Below are 23,753 nucleotides of genomic sequence, written 5' to 3' on the forward strand. Positions count from 1 at the left end.
CATCTTGATGACAAAGCTTTGCACCTCCTCCAAGTCTTTTACAAACATATTTTTTTAGAAAATGTTTATCCAGCTTCTTAGCATCACCCTGTTGTTTTGGCATTCCTGAAGTTTGGAAAAGATCCATCAAACCCCCAAAGCTACAGACCAGTATCTCTCTCAAGCTGCCTCAGCAAAATCCTTGAAAAAATGGTCCACAGTAGACTCGTCTGGATCATTGAGTTAGAAAGTCTAATGAGCCATAATCAGCATAGCTTTCGGCAAAACAGGTCATGCTTGGATCTCATGATCAAGGCTGAATTTGCCATTTGCAATGCCTTCGTGAAACAAGAACATCTATTAATGGTTTCAATAGATATAGGGGCACCTTTTATACCACCTGGTGGAAAGGTGTACTTAGTGATCGTTACTTTCTTGGACTAGGAGGCAACCTTCCCATATTCGTTCAGAACTTTCTACACACTCATTAGATCATTTCAAGTAAGATATCAACATGCCCTCTCTGAACTTTCATTCAAGAAGAAGGTGTTCCACAGAGATCAGTACTGAGTGCCACTCTTTTTGCTCTTAGAGTCGATTCCATCACTAAGCAGCTTCCAAACACTGTCGAGTCATACCTTTATGCAGATGACCTTTCCATCTCCTGGCATTCCCGAAACATGAGATCTATTGAATGGCAGCTTCAGATATTGCTTAATAAAAGTACAACAATGGGCTGTCGACTCTCACAGCAGAAAACAGTTGCTATCCATTTTTGTAGACAATGCAGATTTCATCGGGATCCTGAACTTAAAATTTCCAATGTCTCCATCTCAGTCACTACAAACATCATAGTTCTAGGATTAATCCTTGAAAACAAATTAAATTTCATAGACCATATTAAAAATGTACATACTTCCTGTTTAAAAAAGTTAAATATACTCAGAACTTTATCCGCCCTAACACGGGGTGCAGATCGCATCTCCCTGCTTCGGTTATACAGGGAATTAATCAGATCCCATCTCGCTATGGCGCTCCTATCTAAGATTCTGCCAGAGCAAGTTCTTTGTGTTGGCTTGATCCATTTCAGCACAGTGCCTTGAGGATTGCAGTTGGGGCTTTCAGAACATTGCCAGCACATAGCCTCTACATTGATGCTCATGAGCCCCCACTTACTTCATGTAGGAAAACACTGCTACTGACGTATGCTATCAAAATACAAAGTTGTGCTTCGCATCCAATTCAGTCGTACCGTTTCAATCCACCATTAGAAAATCTCTACAGAAATAAACCTAGCATAGTAAAACCAGCTGGTCTTTGCCTTCTAGAACTGATGCAGGTTTGGAATGTTTCCATTCATTCTATACAACAGGTAGTAATGTGCCCTCAACCACCATGGACTCCTCCTCTACCGACCTGTGACACTTACCTCTGCCAATGGGGGAAAAATATTCTACAAGCATGAAATGTGAAACAACTTCATACAGTTTACACTCACATATATATTGATTTTTCTCTAATTTATACAGATAGCTCTAAAATCTAACTCAAACATTGGAGCAGCAGTGTTCCTAAATACCACTATTTCAGCATTCCTTCCATCAGATTTCAGTATCTTCTCAGGAGAATTATATGCAGTTAAACTAGCCTTAGAAAATCTCTGTCCTGACTGTTCATTAAAATTTGTTGTTTAGACTGATTCCCTCAGCTCAATTATGGCATTATGTAACTCCTCATATAAAGTTCACCCTGTTCTAAATGAAATTAGAAGATTATTACTGCAGATTGAAAAATGCTACCAACTGGTCACCTTCTCCTGGATTCCGGCACTTTCTGGAATTTCTGGTAATGAACTGGCTGATAAAGCTGCAAAAAATCGAACTACCTTAAATTTAACTAGTATCCCTGTTCCAGCATCAGACTATCCACTAATCATTCATGCTACATGCCTATCAGAATGGACAGCACTCTGGCACTCTCGAATTAATAATAAACTCTTGCAGTTTAAACAGGATCTGAAATTTTGGCATTCCAGAGTCTGTACATCAAGACAAGAAGTAGTAGTCCTTTCAAGCTGGATATCATCATTCTTCCCTTTCTTGGTGCTTTCCTTCTATGAGGGGCATTCAAAAAATAAGTTACACCTGCAGCCATCTCTTGGTATAATTTCGCAACAGATGTGGCGCCTGCACAGCATGGAGTTCATATCGTGCGCCCCTGGTAGGTGAGTTTCGTTGACATAGTGGTAACAGTTGTGTAGGAGCAAGTGTTCATAATGGCACGTCAGCTAGAATGTTACTTCAAGTTCGAGGTACACGGAACAGTCTGATTTTTGTGGGTGAAATGTCTGAATTGTTCTGCAATTCATTGTGAAACAACAGCAGTGTATGGGGAAAATTCAATGACGCGTCCAGCCATAGTGAAGTGTGCCAGCAGTTCGAAAATGGTTGCACAGAATTGATAGATGCTGATTGAAAATGAAGGCCGTCAATGTCGACCACTGCAGACAATGTGATGCAGGTTGATGAACTGATTTTCAATAATTGAAGACTGACAGTCGCAGAAATGGCAAAGGTGTTGGATATTTCGATAGGCAGTGTTCATTACATTGTCTGTGAACATCTTGACTATTGCAAATTGTATGCATGATGAGTTCCTCGTTCACTGACAGACAAACACCAAGGTGAACATTTTTAGTCTTCTCTAGCCTTCCTTTAACGCTATTCTGTGGAAGGCCATGACTTCTTACACTGCATCGTCACTGGCGATGAAACATGGGTGCACCATTTCACCTCAGAAACAAAGAGCGTCTATGGAATGGAAACACAACATCGCCTGTGCGGAAGAAATTCAAAATGTTGCACTATCAGCAGGATAGGTTGTGGCCACTGTTTTTTGACTGTGAAGGAGTTGTTTACACAGAATTTATGGCAAAAAGCACAACAATTAATGCTACCTCATACTGCTAAACATTGCAGTCTTTGCAAACAGCCATGAAAAACAAGAGGCCTGGAAAGTTAAGCAAAGATGTTCTCACTCAGGACAATGGCATGCCACACAATGCACACACAACACGGCACTTGCTCCAAAGTTTTGGATGGGAGGTATGGCATCATCTGCCATAGAGTTCCGATCTTTCGCCTTGTGACCATTACATCTTTGGCAAGCTGAAAGAACATCTGGGGGGGGGGGACAATGATTTGCTAATGATGTGCAGGTGCAAACTGCAGTTCAACGGTGGCTGAATGACCAAGGAGTGGATTTCTACCATCAGGGAGTCGAACGTTTAGTCACATGTTCCGAGAAGTGTTTACACCAACTTGGTGACTATGTTGAAAAGTAGTGCAAGATATGTGCTTTCTATTGCATAATGTTACATACCTCAATAAATGTCTCTTGGGCTACAAGGGTCAAGTGTAACTTATTTTTTGAATTATCCTCGTACTTCTGACCTGTGTTCTCTCTCTCTCTCTCTCTCTCTCTCAGATGCCTCCGTAGCCAGGTGGGAAGGAGCAGCAGTGTGTAGCACACTCTTCTTGATTAGACCAGGGTTCAAGTCTGTCACCACCAAATATGGAGAATGTGGAAAGGTCAGGGAATGACCACCGCATATCCCAGAGCAATATGGCCTTAGTTGCTAATAAAAAAACCAAATAACAAATAACCATAAATTTTTCCAAGCATGACATGGTCAATGATAAATGATCCTCTAAATAGTGATCACTTTCCAATTATTTGCTCATTACAAACACAGTTAACTCCAACTCTTGAGCAACGATCTAGCTGGAAGTTGAAGAAGGCAAACTGGGACAGCTACTCCACCCAGGTCCAGTTAGACAGGAGTTATGTTCAGCATCATCCCATTGATGATGTAACTACTTACATTACCAATCAGATACTAACTGCAGCAAAAAATTCCTTTCCGAAGTCACAACCTCACAAGTGCTCCCACCATAACAACTGGTGGAATACAGATTGTTCTAATGCCAAGCAAGAGAAAAACCCTGCTTGGAACAAATTCTATAAGTTTCCTATGACCAGTAATCTAATTGAATACAAAAAGACTTAAAGCCAAACATGACTCCTGGATCTCATTTTCCTCAACTATCACCAAAGACACTAACCCACCTTGACCATCCCCTCCAACACTACGCTGGAATGGCAAAGATCTATCTGCTTCCGCTTACTATTCCAGCGCATCGAGGTAGATGCAGAATGGTACAACATTAAGTTCTCCACACATTTCTCACAATCAACCGTTTAATTTATCACAACTTAAGGAATCCTTAAATAAATCTTCAAATAGTACTGCCGGCCCAGATGACGTGCATTACATTATGCTAAAACAATTACTTGAAGAGGATTTATGTACTCTACTGATCTCAGAAAATGCTCTTATCCGCTTTCCTGGTGTCATTCTTTCATACTTGCTATACTAAAACCAGGCAAGGACCCTTTACTGGTTCAAAATTATAGGCCAATATCTCTTGAGCTGCACAGGGAAAATTTTTGAAAGGATGGTACATACGAGGCTTACCTGGATCTTAGAAGCAGAGAATCTTTTAACAGATCATCAGTATGATCTGTTAAAAGCTTTTGTAAGAATAGATCCACTCTTGACGTCCTTATCAAAGCTAAATCAAATATTCGCAATGCCTTTGTCATGAAGCAACATTTAGTCATGGTCAGTTTAGATATCGAAAAGGCATTTGATACTACCTGGCAACATGGTATTATTATGCACCTTTATCATCTAGGGCTAAGGGGTCATCTCCCTCAGATAATTCAGAATTTCCTATGCTATCGCTCTTTTCAGGTCTGCTATCAGAACGTACTCTCTACATCACATATTCAAGAAATAAGGAGTACCACAGGGATCTATACTCAGTGCAACGTTATTTGCAATTCGAGTCAATAACATAACCTGAAACATCCCCAAAATTGTGGCAGCTTATATGTATGCAGATTACCTCGCCATCTCCTGCCAGTCACAAAGCATGAGCATCATCGAACGTCAACTCCAACTTTCCATCAACAGAATTGAATCCTGAATGTCACACAATGGATATCAACTAGCTGAACAGAAGTCTACCACCACTCACTTTTGTAAGCAACATGCTCTTCACCCTCATCCTGAACTACAGCTAAACAGTAGTCCAATACCAGTAGTAAACAGCATCAGATTTTTGGGCCTGATTTTCGATAGTAAGCTTAACTTCCAATCACATATCTACGAACCACTTGTTTAAAACAGTTGAACATGCTTCGGTCAGTCTTGTCCATGTCATGGGGAGCTGATTGGTACTCCTTACTTCACCTGTACAAGTCTCTGATTGTTCACGCTTAGATTATGGTTCTCCCGTATATGACTCAGCTAGGAAAAGCACATTAGAACGGCTAAATGTCATCCAGCACATTGCCCTGAGAACTGCACTGGGAGCATTCAGGACTTCTCCAATGCAAAGTCTTTTGAAGCCCATGATACTCCATTACATCTTTGTAGGAAAACATTATTGCTTTTATACCCTTCTAAGATCCAGAGTCTTTCATTGCACCCCAGTTGGGAGTATCTTTATCACACTTGGTGGGATTCCTTCTATGAAAATCGTAAAAATTGACCTGCCTCACTCAGGATCAAAGAGCTTATTCAGAGTTGGAATGTTGATTTAGCTGATATTTTTCAGGACAAAACTGCACCTGTTCCATCTTGCACAATTCTAGCCATCCTCCTCTGACTTCTCTCATCAACAAGCGATTTTCTTCCACAGGAGTGCCGAACATATGTTTCTGCCTCCTGTAATACACAGTTTTCTCTACTGGGGGAAGAATATCATACCTCCGTACATCAGACAGCTGCACTCAGCTCATGGTACTCTTAACTCCCATGCTTGTAAAATCTATACCTGTGGATCAAAAACTGACAGTATGATAGGTGCAGCAGCAGTTTTTCCTTCATGTACGGTTACAGCCACACTACTGTTAGCATGCAGCGTTTTCACTGCTGAACTTTACGAAATCAAGTTAGCACTTATTAAGATTATTGAGCTTTCCATCTCACCTGCAATAATTTATACCTACTCCCTCAGTGCTATCTCTGCCATAAGGAATAATTTCACCTCTTCTCATCCTACATTGAAATACATTCATTCCAACTCTTCTCTTGCAGCCTGTCCAATCAGTGTTTGCTGGATCCTTGGCCATTCTGGTATTCCGGGGAATGAAAGTGCTGACTTTGCCGCTAAACATCCTCAGGTTCCACATACTGACTATAAACCTGTTATTTGCAAAGCATATTATGACAACTGGTCACAGATCTGGAAAAGGAAACTAATAGCAAACTTTACCAGATAAAACAAGAACCAAAGCTGTGACTCTCAGGCTTGCGACAAAAAAGACGAGAGGAAGTGGTGTTGGCTAGGCCGAGAATTGGACATACGTATCATACCCATCTTTTACTGTTATTGGGAGAAAACCCACCCCAGTGCTGATCCTGTCAGAGTCAGCTAACGGTACGTCACTTTCTGCTGGATTGTCCCTTATATTCAACCATCTGGCCAAACACCTTTCAGTGAGTTTCCAGGCTTAATGTATCACATGATTTATCTCATATCCTAGGAAACAATGCAAATATTGAAGAGCTTTTAATCTACTTAAAATGTATTGGTCTATACCAGAGTATATAATTTAACAACTATAAGGATACGGTCATGCAATTAAACTATGAATAGACACAATTTGGCCCCAGTAGCCTTTGTCATTAAACCCCAAACCAACAACAACAACAACCAAATTTAAAAGTACGATAAACAGAGTTTTATTGTACTTTTCAAAGAATGAAAATAGACTTGCCAAATTAAAAAAAAAAAAAAAAAAAAAAATACATAAAATACAAGTTGCCATTAGTGAGTGCCACTGACTCATATCCAAATCCAGTTCATGATTCAAAAGAATTCCTGAATTGCAAACTTATGGTGAAAGAACCTAAACAGTTCAATCAAGCTAATGGTTCTATTCACATTCATCTCTTCTGATTTGAATCAAGTACAGTCAGTCCTTGTATCGCATGATGGTTGTGTTCCTAGAAACCCTCGTGCAATATAAATAACAGGCCCTATGGGAAAAATGGGGTTAGGTGCTGACCACCCAAGATTTGAACATACATTTGTAACCAGAACATTACCAAACACAATAAATACTTATGTATTTTATTACGACTACTATTATTAAAATATTGCTAATGCTTTTGCTTCTATCGTAAGCAAACTTGTTCTATGTTTGATTTTCTATTCGAACAGGCGACAGCTGTTCCATCTCTTCCAATTCTTTGTGTCTTGATCTAATGGATTTTTTTTTACTTTGAGTTGTTCCTGCTATGAGAGTGTTTTTATTTTCTCTGTATTCTTCTAAATTCTCAGTGTTGCCTTATTTAGGCCTGTAGCATGTACAATATCACATGTTCTTTCATTTTGTTCAGAGTGTTTCAAAATTTCATATTTTTTACTCTATGGACAAAGGCAGACTGGCCATAAGCCTTGCCAGGGAAACCCCGGTGGGCCGGAGGCCAGTGTGATTTTGGCCATAAACGCTAGTATGAGACTGCTACAAATTGTCCCCGTTAAGAATTTTCGACCCAGTCCACCCCTGTCTATCCATATTGCTTTTCTTTTTCTCTCTGAATCTGTAGTGTCTTCACCAGGACGCTTCTTTTTCACACCTTTTTCAACTGAATAAACAACACCGTAAAGGCGGTGACACACTATTACCACCTCACTAGCTCACATTTTACTAAAGCACATTTCTAGAGGTCACTACCATAAAACAATAAAAACAATTTCCAGTTGTGTTTCTGCTGGTGGAATCTGTTATAAACTGGTAGTAAACTCGATCTAATGATAATACTGATAGCTAGAATTGTGTCGGCTTTTACGTTATTATGGTGAAATGTGTTTCCCCTTCACTGATGTAAAAAACAAAAATACATTTTCAGAATCTTCATTCCTATTGTGCTGTGTTCAGTTGGGGTGATTCCGCATTTGACTGCCATTTTTGGCACCTCTGTAGCCAGGTGGGAAGGAGCAGCAGTGCGTAGCACATGCTTCTTGATTAGACCGGGGTTCGAGCCTGTCACCACCAAATACGGAGGATGCGGAAAGGTCAAGGGAATGACCACCACATATTCCCGGAGCAATATGGCCTTAGTTGCTAAAAACCAAATAACAAACAAACAAACTGCCATTTCTTGTAAACACAAAGGCAAATCGTACATAAGCGAATTCATGTCATGTAAACGTGTTATACGAAGACTGACTGTAGTTTGTCTCTTTTAAATGTTATGACAAAATTCGAAAATCAGAACATAGCTCGTGAATCCAACATACCTCACATATATATATATATACTGAGGTCATTACTCCTGAATATGGGAGGAATGTTACAAGCAAATTTATTATACTAGCAGTTGTTAAATCTTCCACTTCCATTTTGGAAATTGATTACCAGAATGATTAATCATTCAATAGAAATGTCTATGATTATGACATTTCTATTGCCAAGGTCATGGACAGTCTAACAATAGGAGAAGATCATTTTCTTTTGCTCAGTGAAGGAGTATTAATGGCTGTGTGTGACTACATGATGTTCAAGTTCACATTGAAAAATTTTCTATAAAGGTAGCACGTATTCCATCAATTGGCAGTGCATTATTTTGAAATTTGAAATCTTTTTGTGGACATGTTCCCATTACTTCTTGGTATCATTTAAGATAAAGAAATAGTTGAAGCAGTAGATGTTTTTGCAACTTCAGTTCTGTTCAGGGATGTTTACGGGAACCAGGTGTGCCTCCCAGTAGTGTCTGGAGAACCTACCAGATGCTACTATGAAAGAAGAGAGAATTGGTGTGGGTTGGTCCTTGGTGTGGGAATTGAAAGTGCATAAGCACTTTCAATTCCCTGAATTGAAACTGAATTCCCTGAATATGAACTGAAAGTGCATAAGCAAAGCAAAAGGCTCAAGCTAATGGAAGTGCTGTGGCTCAGAGCAGAACTGAGGGGGACAGTTGTCCTCTGACTCACAGCCTTATAAAATGCACTGTTTGCTTGATGTTTGCAGAGCACTCGGGTACGGGACATGATACTGCCATGGGGGGTGATGTCTTTGTGTGTGCGCGATGCAAGGAGTGTATCGATATCAGGCAACAACTCTGCGTTCTTGTGGGCCTATATGAGAGCTTGAAGGACAGGGTGGATGCCCTTGAAGAAACTAAATTGAGGGGCCCATCAAGGTCTCAGCTGCCCACATCAACGCCAGAGCTTGCACTTGAGCATCGCGTGACACAGAGGCAACCCCAAGGCAGAATGCGCTGGTCCCGAAGGAACTAGTAGCTGTTGGTGACTCTATTGTCAGGGAAACGGGGAACATGCTTTGTAAAAAAGATAGGTGGAACAGGACCAGGGTATGTCTGCCAGGGGCAAAGGTTGATGACGTTGTAGAGCGAATATCATCTTTTAAGGGCACAAAAGGTGATATAGTTGTACACGTTGGCACTAATAATATTAAGAGTAGGAGACCGGCAGAATTACTTAACAAGTACAGGTCAATGCTGAACAAAAGCCGTGAATTAGGGTTGAATTTGAAAGTGTCTGCAATTCTGCCCAGACGCGATAGGAGGGTGGATGCGCTTGAAGAAACTAAATTGAGGGGCCCATCAAGGTCTCAGCTGCCCACATCAACGCCAGAGCTTGCACTTGAGCATCGCGTGACACAGAGGCAACCCCAAGGCAGAATGCGCTGGTCCCGAAGGAACTAGTAGCTGTTGGTGACTCTATTGTCAGGGAAACGGGGAACATGCTTTGTAAAAAAGATAGGTGGAACAGGACCAGGGTATGTCTGCCAGGGGCAAAGGTTGATGACGTTGTAGAGCGAATATCATCTTTTAAGGGCACAAAAGGTGATATAGTTGTACACGTTGGCACTAATAATATTAAGAGTAGGAGACCGGCAGAATTACTTAACAAGTACAGGTCAATGCTGAACAAAAGCCGTGAATTAGGGTTGAATTTGAAAGTGTCTGCAATTCTGCCCAGACGCGATAGGAGGGAGTATATGATGAGAGCCTTGTCGATCAATTCGGCCCTGGAAAGATTGTGCAAGGCTCAAGGGGTAGAATTTTTTTCAGCCTGGACTGTACTTGTTAACAGGAGAGATTGCTTCTACAGGGATAGGATACACTTAAATAGAAAGGGTGCAAGAATATTTGCTGATGCTATCGAGGCAGTGTTAGGTGGGTTGGAAAACTGCTAGCTTGGGGGGGAGACAAAGACCAATAGATTGAAAGTAGCCACTGGCAGAGGTGAAAGAGATTCTTGCACTGCTTCTATTAGAATGAGCAGAAGCCGGAAAAACAAGATGCATGGTATTTCAGAGACTGCTGGGAGCCATTGCGGTACAAGTAAACACATGGGTTGTGTTAGGGTAGCTCAGAATAGAAACAGGTGCAGGTATACTTGTGTGTACACCAATGCTAGGAGTTTAGTAAATAAATTTGATGAATTTGAGGTATTGCTCAAAACATCAAAGGCAGATATTGTTGGGATATCAGAGACGTGGTGTCACACAGATATAAGGGATGCAGAACTGCAATTTGGGGAGTACAACGTCTACAGAAAGGATAGACAGGATAGGAAGGGGGGAGGGGTTATGCTATTAGTTAAGAAACACATAAAAACCAAGGAAGTGAAGCCAGTCGACATCGCTGGACAGTGCAGTGTTGAGTCAGTTTGGTGTGACATAAGCATTGGGAGATCAAAATTGAGAGTAGGAGTGTGCTATAGGCCTAATGAATCTGATGAGTATAATAAGGAACTGTACAGGGAAATAGAATGGGCCAGTAAATCAGAGAGTCTTATAATGGGAGATTTTAATTTCCCAGATATTGACTGGAATTTGGGGGCTGGTTACTCACGCACTAGCAGGGCTTTTGCGGATTTATTGGATGATTGTTTTCTACATCAGTATGTTCGGGAGGCAACTAGAGGGAGTAATATCCTTGATTTGATTATCAGCAGTGATTCTTCATGCATTAAGAATCTGCAGATAAATGAACCACTAGGTGGCAGTGATCACAGTGTGCTGAAATGGGATTTACTCAAAGAGGTAACTACCATTAGGGGTAAAGGGAAGGGTTATTGCTTCCGTAAAGGCGACTACGATGGACTGAGACAGTATTTAAATTCTATACAGTGGGACCAACTGATGATGTTACCAACAGCAAATTCAAAATGGGAAGCATTCAAAGAACTTATCTTGGAAGCTACTAGGCTTTACATACCAACTAAGAAATATTGTTCAAGGTTTAGGCCAAAATGGATGTCAGATGAACTAATGAGGCATATGGCAGAGAAGAAAAATGCATGGTATACTTACAAATTAACACATGACACAGAAGCCTATGATAGATACAAGTTGATATGCAACCAAGTTACAAAGGAGGTTAGGCAGGCGAAGGCAGATTACGAGAAATCCTTGGCAAGGGATGCAAAGAAAAACAGCAAAGAGTTCTTTACTTATGTAAACTCTAGAAGGAAGGGGATGAATCAGATTGGTCCACTTGATATTGATGGGTCAACTGTTGATGATCCTGCTCAGGTAGCTAACAAACTAAATGAATATTTTGCATCGACATTCACACATGAGGAGTTATTCAGCAAGGGGAATGCCGGAGGTGTATTCAACTCTAGCAGTAAGCTACAGAATCTTGAAATAACTGGGAGTAAAGTGGAGGAGAAACTGTTGAAGATAAACACAAGAAAGGCACCCGGGGTGGATGGGATCTATCCAGTTATATTAAAGGAGGCAGAAAAGGAAGTAAACAAACCCTTAGCCATAATTATGAGAGCTTCCTTGGACTCAGGGGAGGTACCCATAGACTGGAAATGTGCAAATGTGACCCCAATTCACAAAGGAGGATCAAAGGCTGACACAAGTAATTATAGACCTGTGAGCTTAACTTCTGTTCCAGGAAAATTAATGGAGGCACTGGTTAAAGAAGCACTACAGGATCATTTAGACAAGACTTCAGTTATAGCTCAGACACAGCATGGTTTTGTTAAGGGGAAGTCTTGCCTGACCAACTTGATTGGATACTATGATGCAGTCACAAAAGAACTGGATGCAGGGAATAACTTTGATATTATATACTTGGATCTTAGAAAGGCTTTTGATACTGTTGCACATGGAAGACTGCTACACAAATTGGAGCAGTGTGACATTGGAGGCAAATTGCTGCTATGGATAAAGGGGTGGTTGAGGGGGAGAAGACAGAGAGTGGTAATCAATGGACACTGCTCGTCGTGGACTAATGTTATTAGTGGAGTCCCTCAGGGCTCAGTGTTGGGTCCATTATTGTTTTCTGTATTTATAAATGATATTGATGATGGTATAGCAAGCTTAATGTCCAAGTTTGCAGACGATACAAAGGTTGGCAGGGTTGTCAAGGACACTACTGACACTATGCTGCTGCAACAGGATCTGGAAAGGTTGAGTAGATGGGCTGAGAGGTGGCAAATGAACTTTAACATTGACAAATGTAAAGTACTACACATGGGAAACAGCAACCCCAGAGCAACGTATCAACTCTGTGGTACTACACTGACAGTGGTAGAGAATGAAAGGGACTTGGGGGTGGTTGTGCAGGCAGATATGAAGTTCTCTGAGCAGTGCAGATGGGCTGCAAGAGTAGCTCATGGAGTATTGTCAATGATATACAGGAATTTTTCCAGCAGGGATAAGGAGGTGACTATTCCATTGTATAAGGCAATGGTCAGGCCACACCTAGAGTACTGTATACAGGTCTGGAGGCCTCATTTCAAGAAGGATGTAGAGCTGCTGGAATGAGTACAGAGAAGGGCAACAAGATTAGTGAATGGAACGAAGGGGTGCTCTTACGAAGAAAGGCTTAAGTTTTGCAAATTACAGTGTCTGGAGACTAGGCACCAGCGAGGTGATCTGATAGAGGTGTATAAAGCCTTGAATGGTTTAAGCATGCTCAATGCTGATGGGATTCTTCCTCTAGCTCAGAAAAATCACCTGAGAGGGCATAAATTCAAATTGAGGAAAGACAGATGTAGGATAGACGTGCGGAAATTTGCCTTTAGCCAGCGGGTGGTTGGTTGGTGGAACAGACTTCCATCCCTTGTGGTGGAGGATGATAGCCTAAATAAGTTTAAGGCTCAGCTGGACAGGTATTTTGAACGAACAGAGGGGTGAAGTGGAAGTGGGGTTTTTTTTTTTTTTTTTGGCTGATGCTGCATAAGCTTGCTTTCTTGCATCAAATGCCTCTACTAATGCTAATGCTAATAAGGAGGCTTGAAATAAATTATCTTGTGTCTTGCTTTTAATAATTCCTCATGCTAATGCTGAGTGTAAGAAGAAATCAAAAACTGAGTTCAAATCTTTTTTTGGTGGAGCTTTGGAAATGTTCTTAAGTGTCAAGTCTAGACAGCAGTGCCATTGTTACGAACAAAACTTTCACTCAACATTTCTGAAGAGAGTGAGTCCACAGCAGTATCTTTCTTGAAGCAGTTGAAATCAGTTGATGTGTAATGAAAATTTTAAAATCCACAGAGAGAAAAATCTTATGTAGGTTAATGTTTGAAAGCATTCTTTACTGGCAAACACTTATGTGTCTGTATTTTAAAATAAAATGGTTATATTGTTGGTAAACTTTCATTTATAGTGCAGTGTGGACTTTACAAAAATCCTCCAGCTTACAATTGCCTGATCTCCAGCTTTTTGAAAGTCAAAAGTTGACAGCATGAAATTGCCTCTCAACATAGTGGAAGCAGAGAGTCTGACTAAGTTTAAAGCAGAATTGGGTGATTATTTTGTGGGAATGGGATCAGTATGAATATTTTGTTTTGTTTGATTTATTATTATTTTATTTATTTATTTTTGGTTGATATAAAAAAAGTTTGCTTCCTTCATTCACCATTACCAAGGGGGCTCACAACTGGCGAGTATGGGCTTAGAACACCCAGGGTCCTGAGCTTGATATCATCATTTTCTCTCCCTCTCTCTTTCGGTAACTCAGGATTTTTTTTTTTTTTTTTTTTTGGCTGGTGCAGCAAAGCCTCAGGCTTCCTTGCACCATACAGCCAATGATGATGATAATAATAATAGTGTTATGTCAACTTCATACTGAAAACCAAGGGAACCATAAAACATTAGTTCTCCATCACTAATTAGAAATGGGTCACCAAGCTAGTCTTGATTACCTTGTAACAAAGTTTCCAATATCATGAATGTCATTGTACACCATAAATATTGCAAGTTATTATGTGTTTACTTAAAGTGATTTGGAACATTATAAGAATTTTTATGTCCATGAGTGAAATCTCTAGTCTGCTAAAGAATTCAGAGGGTGGGGGAATAAAGACAAATAAAGAATGGCACTGCTGCAATTCCATCAATGCTGGTCTGGTTGTCATTGGACTTGAACTGTAATAATATTCCCACAGTATTGTATACAAAATTATTATACATGATATCTCATCTGCCTCCTGCTCCAAAATTCAGGAACCATTTAGGAACATAAGGCAGACAGCTTACGAACTCATTTCTCATCTTGATCTGTCACCCTAACAGCAGACCTTATTTGAAGAATATTCCATTTTAGATGTGCTCGCCTCATTATTTGATACAACTCAAAATTGCAAAAAAGTAATTAATTCTTTGCTTAACAATTCTGCTCTAGCTCCTGATGACGTCCAGAATTTATTCACAAAAATTGCAAGTACAGTGGGGTATGCTAGAATGAATGTAATTGGTTCTAGAACCTCATTTGTTATAGCATCTGTTCGTTCTAGCGTACATTTAAAATATATGTGTTTAGGAGTAATCCGTTCCAGGCTTGCAGTCTAGAGCAAAGTTTCCATCCCATACAACAATTTAAACAGGAAAAATATAATACAAAATGAAAAATATAAGTGTAAAAATAATATAAAATTAATTTATTTAATTTTTATACACTGTATATAAAATTTGAAATGCATAAACAATATTCCCCCAGTGAAAATATAAACAAACTTTCCCTAATAAAAATCATAAAACCTAGAGATTCCCTTTGCGACCTGTGCACTTTTTATTTTTTCCTTGTTTTTTAAAATTGTATTGATTGTTAATTTAGCCATACCATATTCAGCACTTAGATCTCCTGCACTTTTTCCACTTTCTCACTTGGAAATTATTTCTTTCTTAATCTCTAAGTTAATTAGCTTTCTCAATATTTTGCCAGCTCATGGCTAAAATTATATAGCAGAATAATTTTAAAAAATATTTTCACTGCTAAAGAACAGATAACTGAACCTTACAAACAATAATAAAGATAACTGATGCTCTAATCAACACGTCATGCAAACACATGTGCTACGTCGGCCGATAGTATTCCTCCGTGTTCATTGTAGCATCCTTATTCTATTGATAAAAACTGTTCATTGTAGCATACCTGACTATATTAATATTGAATATATCTTGGTTGCTCTATGTAATGAGTCCTTACGAAAGTTGGAAAATGTACAGATTTTTCCCTGTTGCTAAATGTTCCACCCCCTCAGAGCATACCTAGAATTTTGACCAGTCTTTATTTGCTCACCATTCCTTAAAATACTAGACAAGATTCTTTTACAGGAACTAGCATTTTATATTTTTAACATAAAGCATCTTCAGTGTCTGACAAATCAAATATCATATATACTGCTATTTTATTGAGATTTTGATTCCCTTTGAAATATTGATAACCAAGGCTTTTTATTTTTTAGAGAACTACTTTATAATCTGAGATTCAGTGCTGTGACTTCTTCAATTTCTGCCAAATGTCTTGTCCTTTAATAGAAATGTTGCACTAGGCTGATCTTTCCCAGTGAGGCATTCTGTCACTGCCCCCCCCCCCCCCACAATATCCATTCTTCAGTCAGAATTGCAACTAATGCACTTATATAGATGGCTTTTTTTGCATTTGACAATCCATCTAGTTGTAGAAATATTGATCATGTTGGTGAGTTTGCAATTCAGAGTTTTGTTTAGATTATATCAATCCTCTAAAAATATAGCACATTCTCTTGCATCATCTAATAATGCCAACTGTTTTGGTAAGTTCACATTTATTCCAAAATTAAGTTTCTTTGTTAAAAGGTTTCTGGTTTATGAATTGTGATCTTGTACTGGTTTTGAATAGAAGAATCATCATCCAGTATTTTCATATATGCATCTTGACCCTTTTTCTATAATTAACCTCCATTTGTATGTTTCTGCTAAGTCTGCTTTTTTCTAATCAACCTTTTTTGAATGTTTTGTTTTCTAACTGGGTCAATGCTAAGACAGATTATCCTAAAGTTCATTCCCACCACTTATCTTATATCCAATTGAAAATCACAAAGAACTAGGTGTACTGGAATCTAAAAGGAATCATGTACCTACTGAAACTCCATGTGGCAAATGACAATTTCATTGATATTTTGACTTACTGAATTGGAAAATTCCTCCTGGATACACAAGATTGAAGAAGAGGGTCTCCATTGACAAAGTTGTGAATTAGTTTAATCAGTATAAATTTAATGTTGAATTTTGGTTTTGTGTACATCTTATACAAATAGTATGAACAAGACAGTTTCTCTTGAAATTTGAATTATTATGTATGTTGCATAATTTATTGTATAACTTATCAGTTTTTATGTTTCCTATTTTCTTATATTGGGAACCCCCTCTTGTTAATCTGTCTTTAGGTATTTTCCTTATTATCATCATGAATATTATCTCGGCCAAAACAGTTAAATATTGATATTTTGTATTTTCGTTGCTACATCCCCTCACATCTTGCTAATGAGAAATTTTATTGCAATATGGAGCGTGAATGTTTTGGGTCACTTTCTCCAATATAGTCCTTCCCCATTTTTGGTATCAAAAATTATCTCTTACCACTTGTTCTGAACCATCGTTTTATCACTGTGATCTGATGCTCATGTTCTTCACCAGTGTCAGTTATAACACTGCAAATGTGTTGTTTTTGTGCTTCTATGCTTTTTTTTTTTTTTTTTTTTTTTTTTCCAGGGTCACAAACATGGACAATTATTAACCCAAGAAAAAAATGGATATAAAGATCGACATGGTTTCTGATTATTCATTCGTGAAACAACTCTCTGCTGAGAATAAGAAATAGACACCAGACAGCATTCATATTTTCCCTGAAAAAGATAAGCCCAAATTATGAGAAAAATTAGCCCTTAACACTTCAGGAATCAATTGTTGATCCAAATTATGTCCCAATTCAATTGGGATTGTATTAAATTTGAATTATTGATCACATCGAGCCATTCCTCCATAATCTCAAATAAATATGTTATTTTTTGTTAGAAAGAGAAAAGCAAATGAGGATCCTTCTTTGTAGAATGTCAGCCTAATGAGGAATAGACCTGCTCACTGTGGAGTCTCCAATCTAGTGGACAAGCATACCACTTCCCAAACAATACATCTTATTACCAACATAGTAGTAGTTATCATTTGACTCTTTATAGTGTTTCCCTTAAACTCTTCTGTATATTTTTGCCTGGAATCTTTTACCATGCTTTTATTAAGAAACTGTCTTCTGTTCTTTTATTATAGGGCTGCTAGTGAAAGGGGATCACATAACAGAGTGCTTGCAAATTGTGAGCTTTCCTTCTTAACTGTTAGAAATACCTCTTTTTTTTCCACGTTCCTTCCCATATGTATTCTGTCATTGACATCTCTATGTGCTCTACTTTTCTCCTCCCATTGTTAAGATGGAAGTTTAAGACCACATCTGTGGAAGTGAATATTTTCTTGTAGTATCCACTTTGCCTGAGAAAATGTTGTTGCCAAAATGGTATTATTATGAAGGAAGTTTAATAAGGCTGACTGATATATCAGTAAGAATCAACTCGTTCTTCCCACTTTATTAAAAATGTCCTGACTAAATTATGTGTAACTGTTCCTCCAGATATGGAATGCCTGTTGATCTTAAATTAGATTAAAAAAAGATACTTGGTATGATCTTGCTGGCTGAAGTTTTGTCTTTTTGATTTTTTTTTTTTTTTTTTTTGTGTTGTGATCGTATGTTGCCATTCCTACCTGACCTCTTTCATTCCAGAGTGAAGTAGTATACCCATACCTTATTGGAACAGGTATCCTGTGTGTTATCAGACACTCAGCCTAAAACACTGATGGATCCAATATCTCTCTATTACAGAAGATTTAGGAGAAGTCCGGTTGGCCTGCCTCCCTAAAATCCACTCATGCACACCTTCTCGATGGTAAGCCCTGTTACGCCACTTAGGTGGCAACGAACGTGTAGAGTGGTTCTCTTCAAGACGCCTGGTCAGCGTGAAGAGGAAAAGACCAAACCCTCCAGCAATGAGAGCACAACAATACAAATGGCCCTCAGTCCCCAGCAGCTTTCACTCTCCCTCTTACGGCAGCGAGAGGATCAGAGTGGAAGCAGAGGGTGCTAAGAATCTCTGGGTACGACCAGGCTGCCATGCACGGAAATTGAACCTGGCATGTTATAATGTACGATCACTCATCGGTGAAGACAGGATATTAGAGCTGGAAAAGGAATTAGAAAATGTGAATTGGAATATCATTGGTTTGGCTGAAACAAGAAGAAGAAATGAATCACTTATAAGTTTATCAAGTGGAAATCTCCTGTACACTAATGGAAACAGTGAAAGGAGTGAAGGTGGAGTTGGGTTTCTGGTCCATAAAGATTTTAAAAACAACATTTTGGAATTCAAAAGTACATCACCAAGGGTGTCAAGACTAATACTCAAGATTTCTAAGAGGTACAAGCTAAAGATTATAATGATTTATGCACCAACATCGAGCCATGATGATGAAGAGGTTGAAGAAATGTACACTGAAATTGAGTCTTCTAGATGAGCAGAAAACCCACTACACTATTATTATGGGGGACTTCAATGCTAAGGTTGGAAAAAGGCAAAACAGCGCAGAAAGAGGAACTATAGGAAATTTTGGAATTGGTGAAAGAAATAAAAGAGGTGAAAGACTTGTGGAATTTGCAGAATCTCAAGGAATGTCAGTAATGAACACTTTTTTCAAGAAAAGGGCGAACAGAAAGTGGACATGGAAGAGTCCAAATGGATTAACAACTAATGAAATCGACTTCATCCTCACTAACAGAAGATATATTGTGAATGATGTTACCGTCCTGAATAAGGTAAATGTTGGAAGTGATCACAGAATGGTAAGATGTACACTTGATATAGATGTAGGAAAGGAAAGGAAAAAACTGACTCGAGTAAATAATACAAAGGTCTTTGAAATAACAGAGGAGGAGAAAAAGCAGTATGTACTGGAACTTAAGAACAAGTTTGAGCTTCTGCAGACTGCTCAGGACCAAGATATCGACGAGGAATATTACAACTTTCTGAAAGTGATAAAGCCCAAGAAACCTATAGGGAAACAGAAATCCAAAGAAGAAAAAATTAGTCAAGAAACACTTGTCATGATGAACCAAAGACGACAAATGAAGAGCAAGAAAAACACTGACAGGGAGAAAATTGAGTATACTGAGTTATGCAAAGCCATTAGAAAGAGACTCAGAGAGGACATAAGAAGATTTAACACAAGAAAAGTAGAACAAGCATTAAGGGAAAACAAAGGATTTAAATCAGCAGCCATGAGCAGTAATACAGAAAGACAAATGATACTGAAACTGAAGAATAGCGATGGTGTACTTATAAATAGCAGAGAAGGCATAATTCAAATAGCAGAAGACTACTATAGAGAATTATACAAGGAGCGAGGGAATGATACCAGCAGTGGGGAAGATGGATTGCAAAGTAGCAACACATGCGACATACCCGATATTCTTCCTGATGAGGTAGAACATGCATTGAAGAAAATGAAGAATCGGAAATCCCCGTGGGAAGATGAAGTTACTGTAGAGTTGTTAAAATTGGGAGGAAGAGACATAACACAAAAACTGGCAAGGCTCTTCACAAAGTGCATTAGAAAAGGTGTGATGCCTAAGCAGTGGAATAATGCAATCATAGTTTTGCTGCATAAGAAAGGAGATAAATCAGAAATTGGAAATTATAGACCAATTAGCTTGTTATCCCATATCTACAAGTTGTTCACAAGGGTCATTACTAACAGATTAGAAAGAATACTTGATAAGAATCAACCGAAAGAGCAAGCTGGCTTTAGGACAGGATTCTCAACTATGGATCACCTTCACGTAATATCACAGCTAATGGAGAAAGCAAATGAATATAAAACACCATTATGCCTGGCATTTGTGGATTATGAAAAGGCATTTGACTCTATACAGCATAAGGCAATGTTTCGGGCACTGGAAAGACAAGGCATAGATACTCCATATATTATGATTTTGAAGAAAATATATGAGAGTGCTACATCCTTTATTAGACTAGACAAAGACAGTAGCAAATTTAAAATCGAGAAAGGAGTTCGACAAGGAGACACAATATCTCCGAAGCTGTTTACTGCTGCCCTTGAGGAAGCTTTCAGAAGATTACACTGGTCGCAGAAAGGAGTCAATGTGAACGGAGAGTACCTAAACCATTTACGATTTGCAGATGACATTGTGGTCATAAGCCACGATCCCAAAGAATTAGAGGAAAATCTTAATCAGTTATGCACAGTTAGTAAGGATTTTGGACTAAAGATGAATATGGCTAAAACAAAAGTAATGATGAACAAGTATGCCACGGAAAGGGAAATAATGATTGAAGGAGCAGTAATTGAAAAGGTGGAGTCATATACTTATCTGGGACAAGTTATTAGCTGGAATATTGATAAATGGCTGGAAGTCAAGAGAAGAATAAATTTTGGATGGATAGCATTCAGGAAATATAGTCACATACTGAAGAGCAATATCCCAGTTTGTCTGAAACGTAAAATAATGAATCAATGTATACTCCCCACCATGACTTATGGAAGTGAAACTTGGGCACTCACCAAAAGAATGGAAGAGAAGCTAAGAACTACACAGCGAAGAATGGAACGAATTATATTGGGAATCAGACTGTTAGATAAGAAGAGAAACACATGGATTAGGCACCAAACTCAAGTAAAGGACATTCTTATCAAAACTAAAGAACTAAAATGGTCTTGGGCAGGACACATAGCTCGAAGACATGATGACAAATGGACTAAGAAAATAACAGAATGGTACCCAAGAGGAGCTAGAAGAAAACCTGGAAGACAAAGGCGGAGATGGATAGATGAAATTCATGAGTTTTTGAGTAGTAAATGGATGGCCAGTGCTCAAAACAGAAAGAACTGGAAAGTTGCTGGAGAGGCCTTCATCCTGCAGTGGATTGAAAATGGCTGATGATGATGATGACGACCTTATTGGAAATTCTTATTCACTGCAGGTGTGCCTTTTCCTACTAGTTCAGATGTTAGGTGGAAATAGTTTGATTTTGTGGTTTAATGTTAGCATCTTTTGGTTCCACCACACACTTGCTTTTGATACAGTATCATTCACAGTTGTTTGATTTCTCAAATCAGCTCCTCAACTTCTGTCTTGGGGCACTGTTGCATAAGAGCATGTAGTATTCATACTGGCAGAGGATGGTATGTTTCTCATCATTATCTCATATTGTGTTATTAATCTGCAGACAGTTTTAGCTGATTTCAGTTTCTCTTTTAACAGAAATTTGATAACATTGTTATGGTAAACTTGGAGTGGCCTATATTTCAGGAAATGAAAACAGTGTTCCCACTAGCTACTGTTTTATTGTTCTGATGTACATATTGTTTTTTTGGAGAAAAAGAAAAAGAAAAACCAATAATTAAAAATGGCAAAATTTTTGATATGATTTCACCATTTTTAATTATTCTTTTAAGATGTGGTAACCTGCTTCATAGGTTACAACCCATGTTTTTATTGTGATTACCATTTTGACTTTGTACATTATACCTGCATAAGGATCAACTATTTTGTTGCAGTACATGTGAATTACCAGAAGAATAATTCTGTTGTGAAACAACAGTAAACATTCTTTTCCATACTAAAAAAAAATATATTGAGAACAGCAAAAGCTACAGTTGTTGCAGTTAAAAAAAAGTTATGTAAAACTTTTTCAATAAAATTTATTTTCTGCTGCTCAGAACAAAAGATACTGACTTGATAACGGTTATTCAAGTAGTATTGAATGCTTTTTTTAAAAGGTATTGGGAATTTCAATATTATGGATAGAGGAGTTGAAGAACATGAAGGGGCTAAAAATAAAAATATAAGAGGAATTAACAGCTCCATAAATACTAAATTAATGATTGTGAGTTTTTAGTAATATATAGAAGAACATCCCAAATTTATTTATTTTGTTATTTATTTATATTTTTTTGCACTGATGTCAGTTAATGATTAGTGACTGTGCTTTCAGCAAAGGTTAACCTAATGGAGACTTTTCAAGGATTGTTGTGGTATTCTGATATATAATTTGCTATTTTCTACACATTTAGATTAACGAATACTCTTGGTGATAGTTTACCAGTAATGGATAAGATACCGTAGTTCTCAGTTCAAATCAAAAGTAGGTGTGAATCCTTTTTTGGGATTGTCATTCCATTCTTCTTTTGTTACCAAAAGCCTGAAGATAAATATGAATACTGCATCATGTTGCAGGTATTTTGCAAATTGAATCCCTGAGTACTTTCAGTAAGTCAATTGCAGTAAGCAGCTTAGGCTATCCACATGTAGAGTACTTCTATTACATGTCAATTCAAAGCCAATATGTGCAACCCAAGAGGCCCTTTCATGATATGGGATGGAATCTTGTTGAACATTCTTTTGACCCCCCCTCCTATTTCTTCTTCTTTATGATATACTTACTGACTTCTCATCATAATAAGCTAATTCAGTGGTTTTCAACTGGGGTGCCGCAACAACAACATTCCAGGGGTGCCACGTAATTTGAGTTTAAGTTACTTAAACTTATTAATTTTTTAAAATTTATATGTTTATTTCATTATTAAACGGTGTACAGTATGGTAGGGGTGCTTTTTTTTAAAAAAAGGTTGGAAACCACTGAGCTAATTGTTCTCTCTTTTGTCCCAAGCATGCAGTCATTTTAAAATTTATTTATCGATTCCAAATTTATACAAATATTCTGGCTTCTATGTTGAAATTATTAAACATAAGTATTTCTACTTGTAGGCAAACAGTATGGTTATCTACATCTCCTACTCAGCCTTTAACTCATTGGTATCAAGTTCGTTGTTTGTTTGATACCCCTCTTTTTACACAGAGAAACCAAACAGTATCAGGAAAAGTAGTTCTCAATTCAAATCGAAGGTAAGTAGTTTTTTCATTTGATAATTGATATAATACATAATCTAAAGGGACCTTCGTATTATGTGTAAAATTACCATTTATCTAACCATATACTTGAAAGAAATTTTCTGTTTCATTTTTCATTCACAGTAAGGTTGACATCCAGGGAATAGTTTACTTGCAGTAAAAAATCAATATTCTTTGTTTATCAATATTTATTTAACAATTAGAGAGTGTCCTAAGGCTATTTTCAGAATTGCATGCTGTGTGAAAAAGTGACTATCCAATTTTTTTCAGAAATTTTCTGATAAACAAAGTGTTTATTTCTTAAATAATTATGATTCAAACCAATATACAGTACTCAAGATGTGGCCTAAATATTCATTTTTTTGATGGCATAATCACCTCTTTATCCCAGCTAGCAAAATTCCTGTGTATCATA

General features: G+C 38.1%; 1 protein-coding gene across 2 annotated transcripts in view; it reads left to right on the top strand.

The window, feature by feature from the left end:
- Art4 (arginine methyltransferase 4) overlaps positions 1-23,753 on the top strand; it is a 261,955-nt gene that overhangs the window by 169,760 nt on the left and 68,442 nt on the right. For both annotated transcript variants that reach the window (XM_090386019.1, XM_090386018.1), the window contains exon 10: positions 23,195-23,332. In XM_090386019.1, the coding sequence (XP_090242145.1) occupies positions 23,195-23,332 (138 nt within the window). The remainder of the gene's footprint in view (positions 1-23,194; positions 23,333-23,753) is intronic.

The sequence above is a fragment of the Mastigoproctus giganteus genome, chromosome 12, assembly GCF_048544385.1.
Source record: "Mastigoproctus giganteus isolate SK-2022 chromosome 12, ASM4854438v1, whole genome shotgun sequence".
NCBI lineage: Eukaryota > Metazoa > Arthropoda > Arachnida > Uropygi > Thelyphonidae > Mastigoproctus > Mastigoproctus giganteus.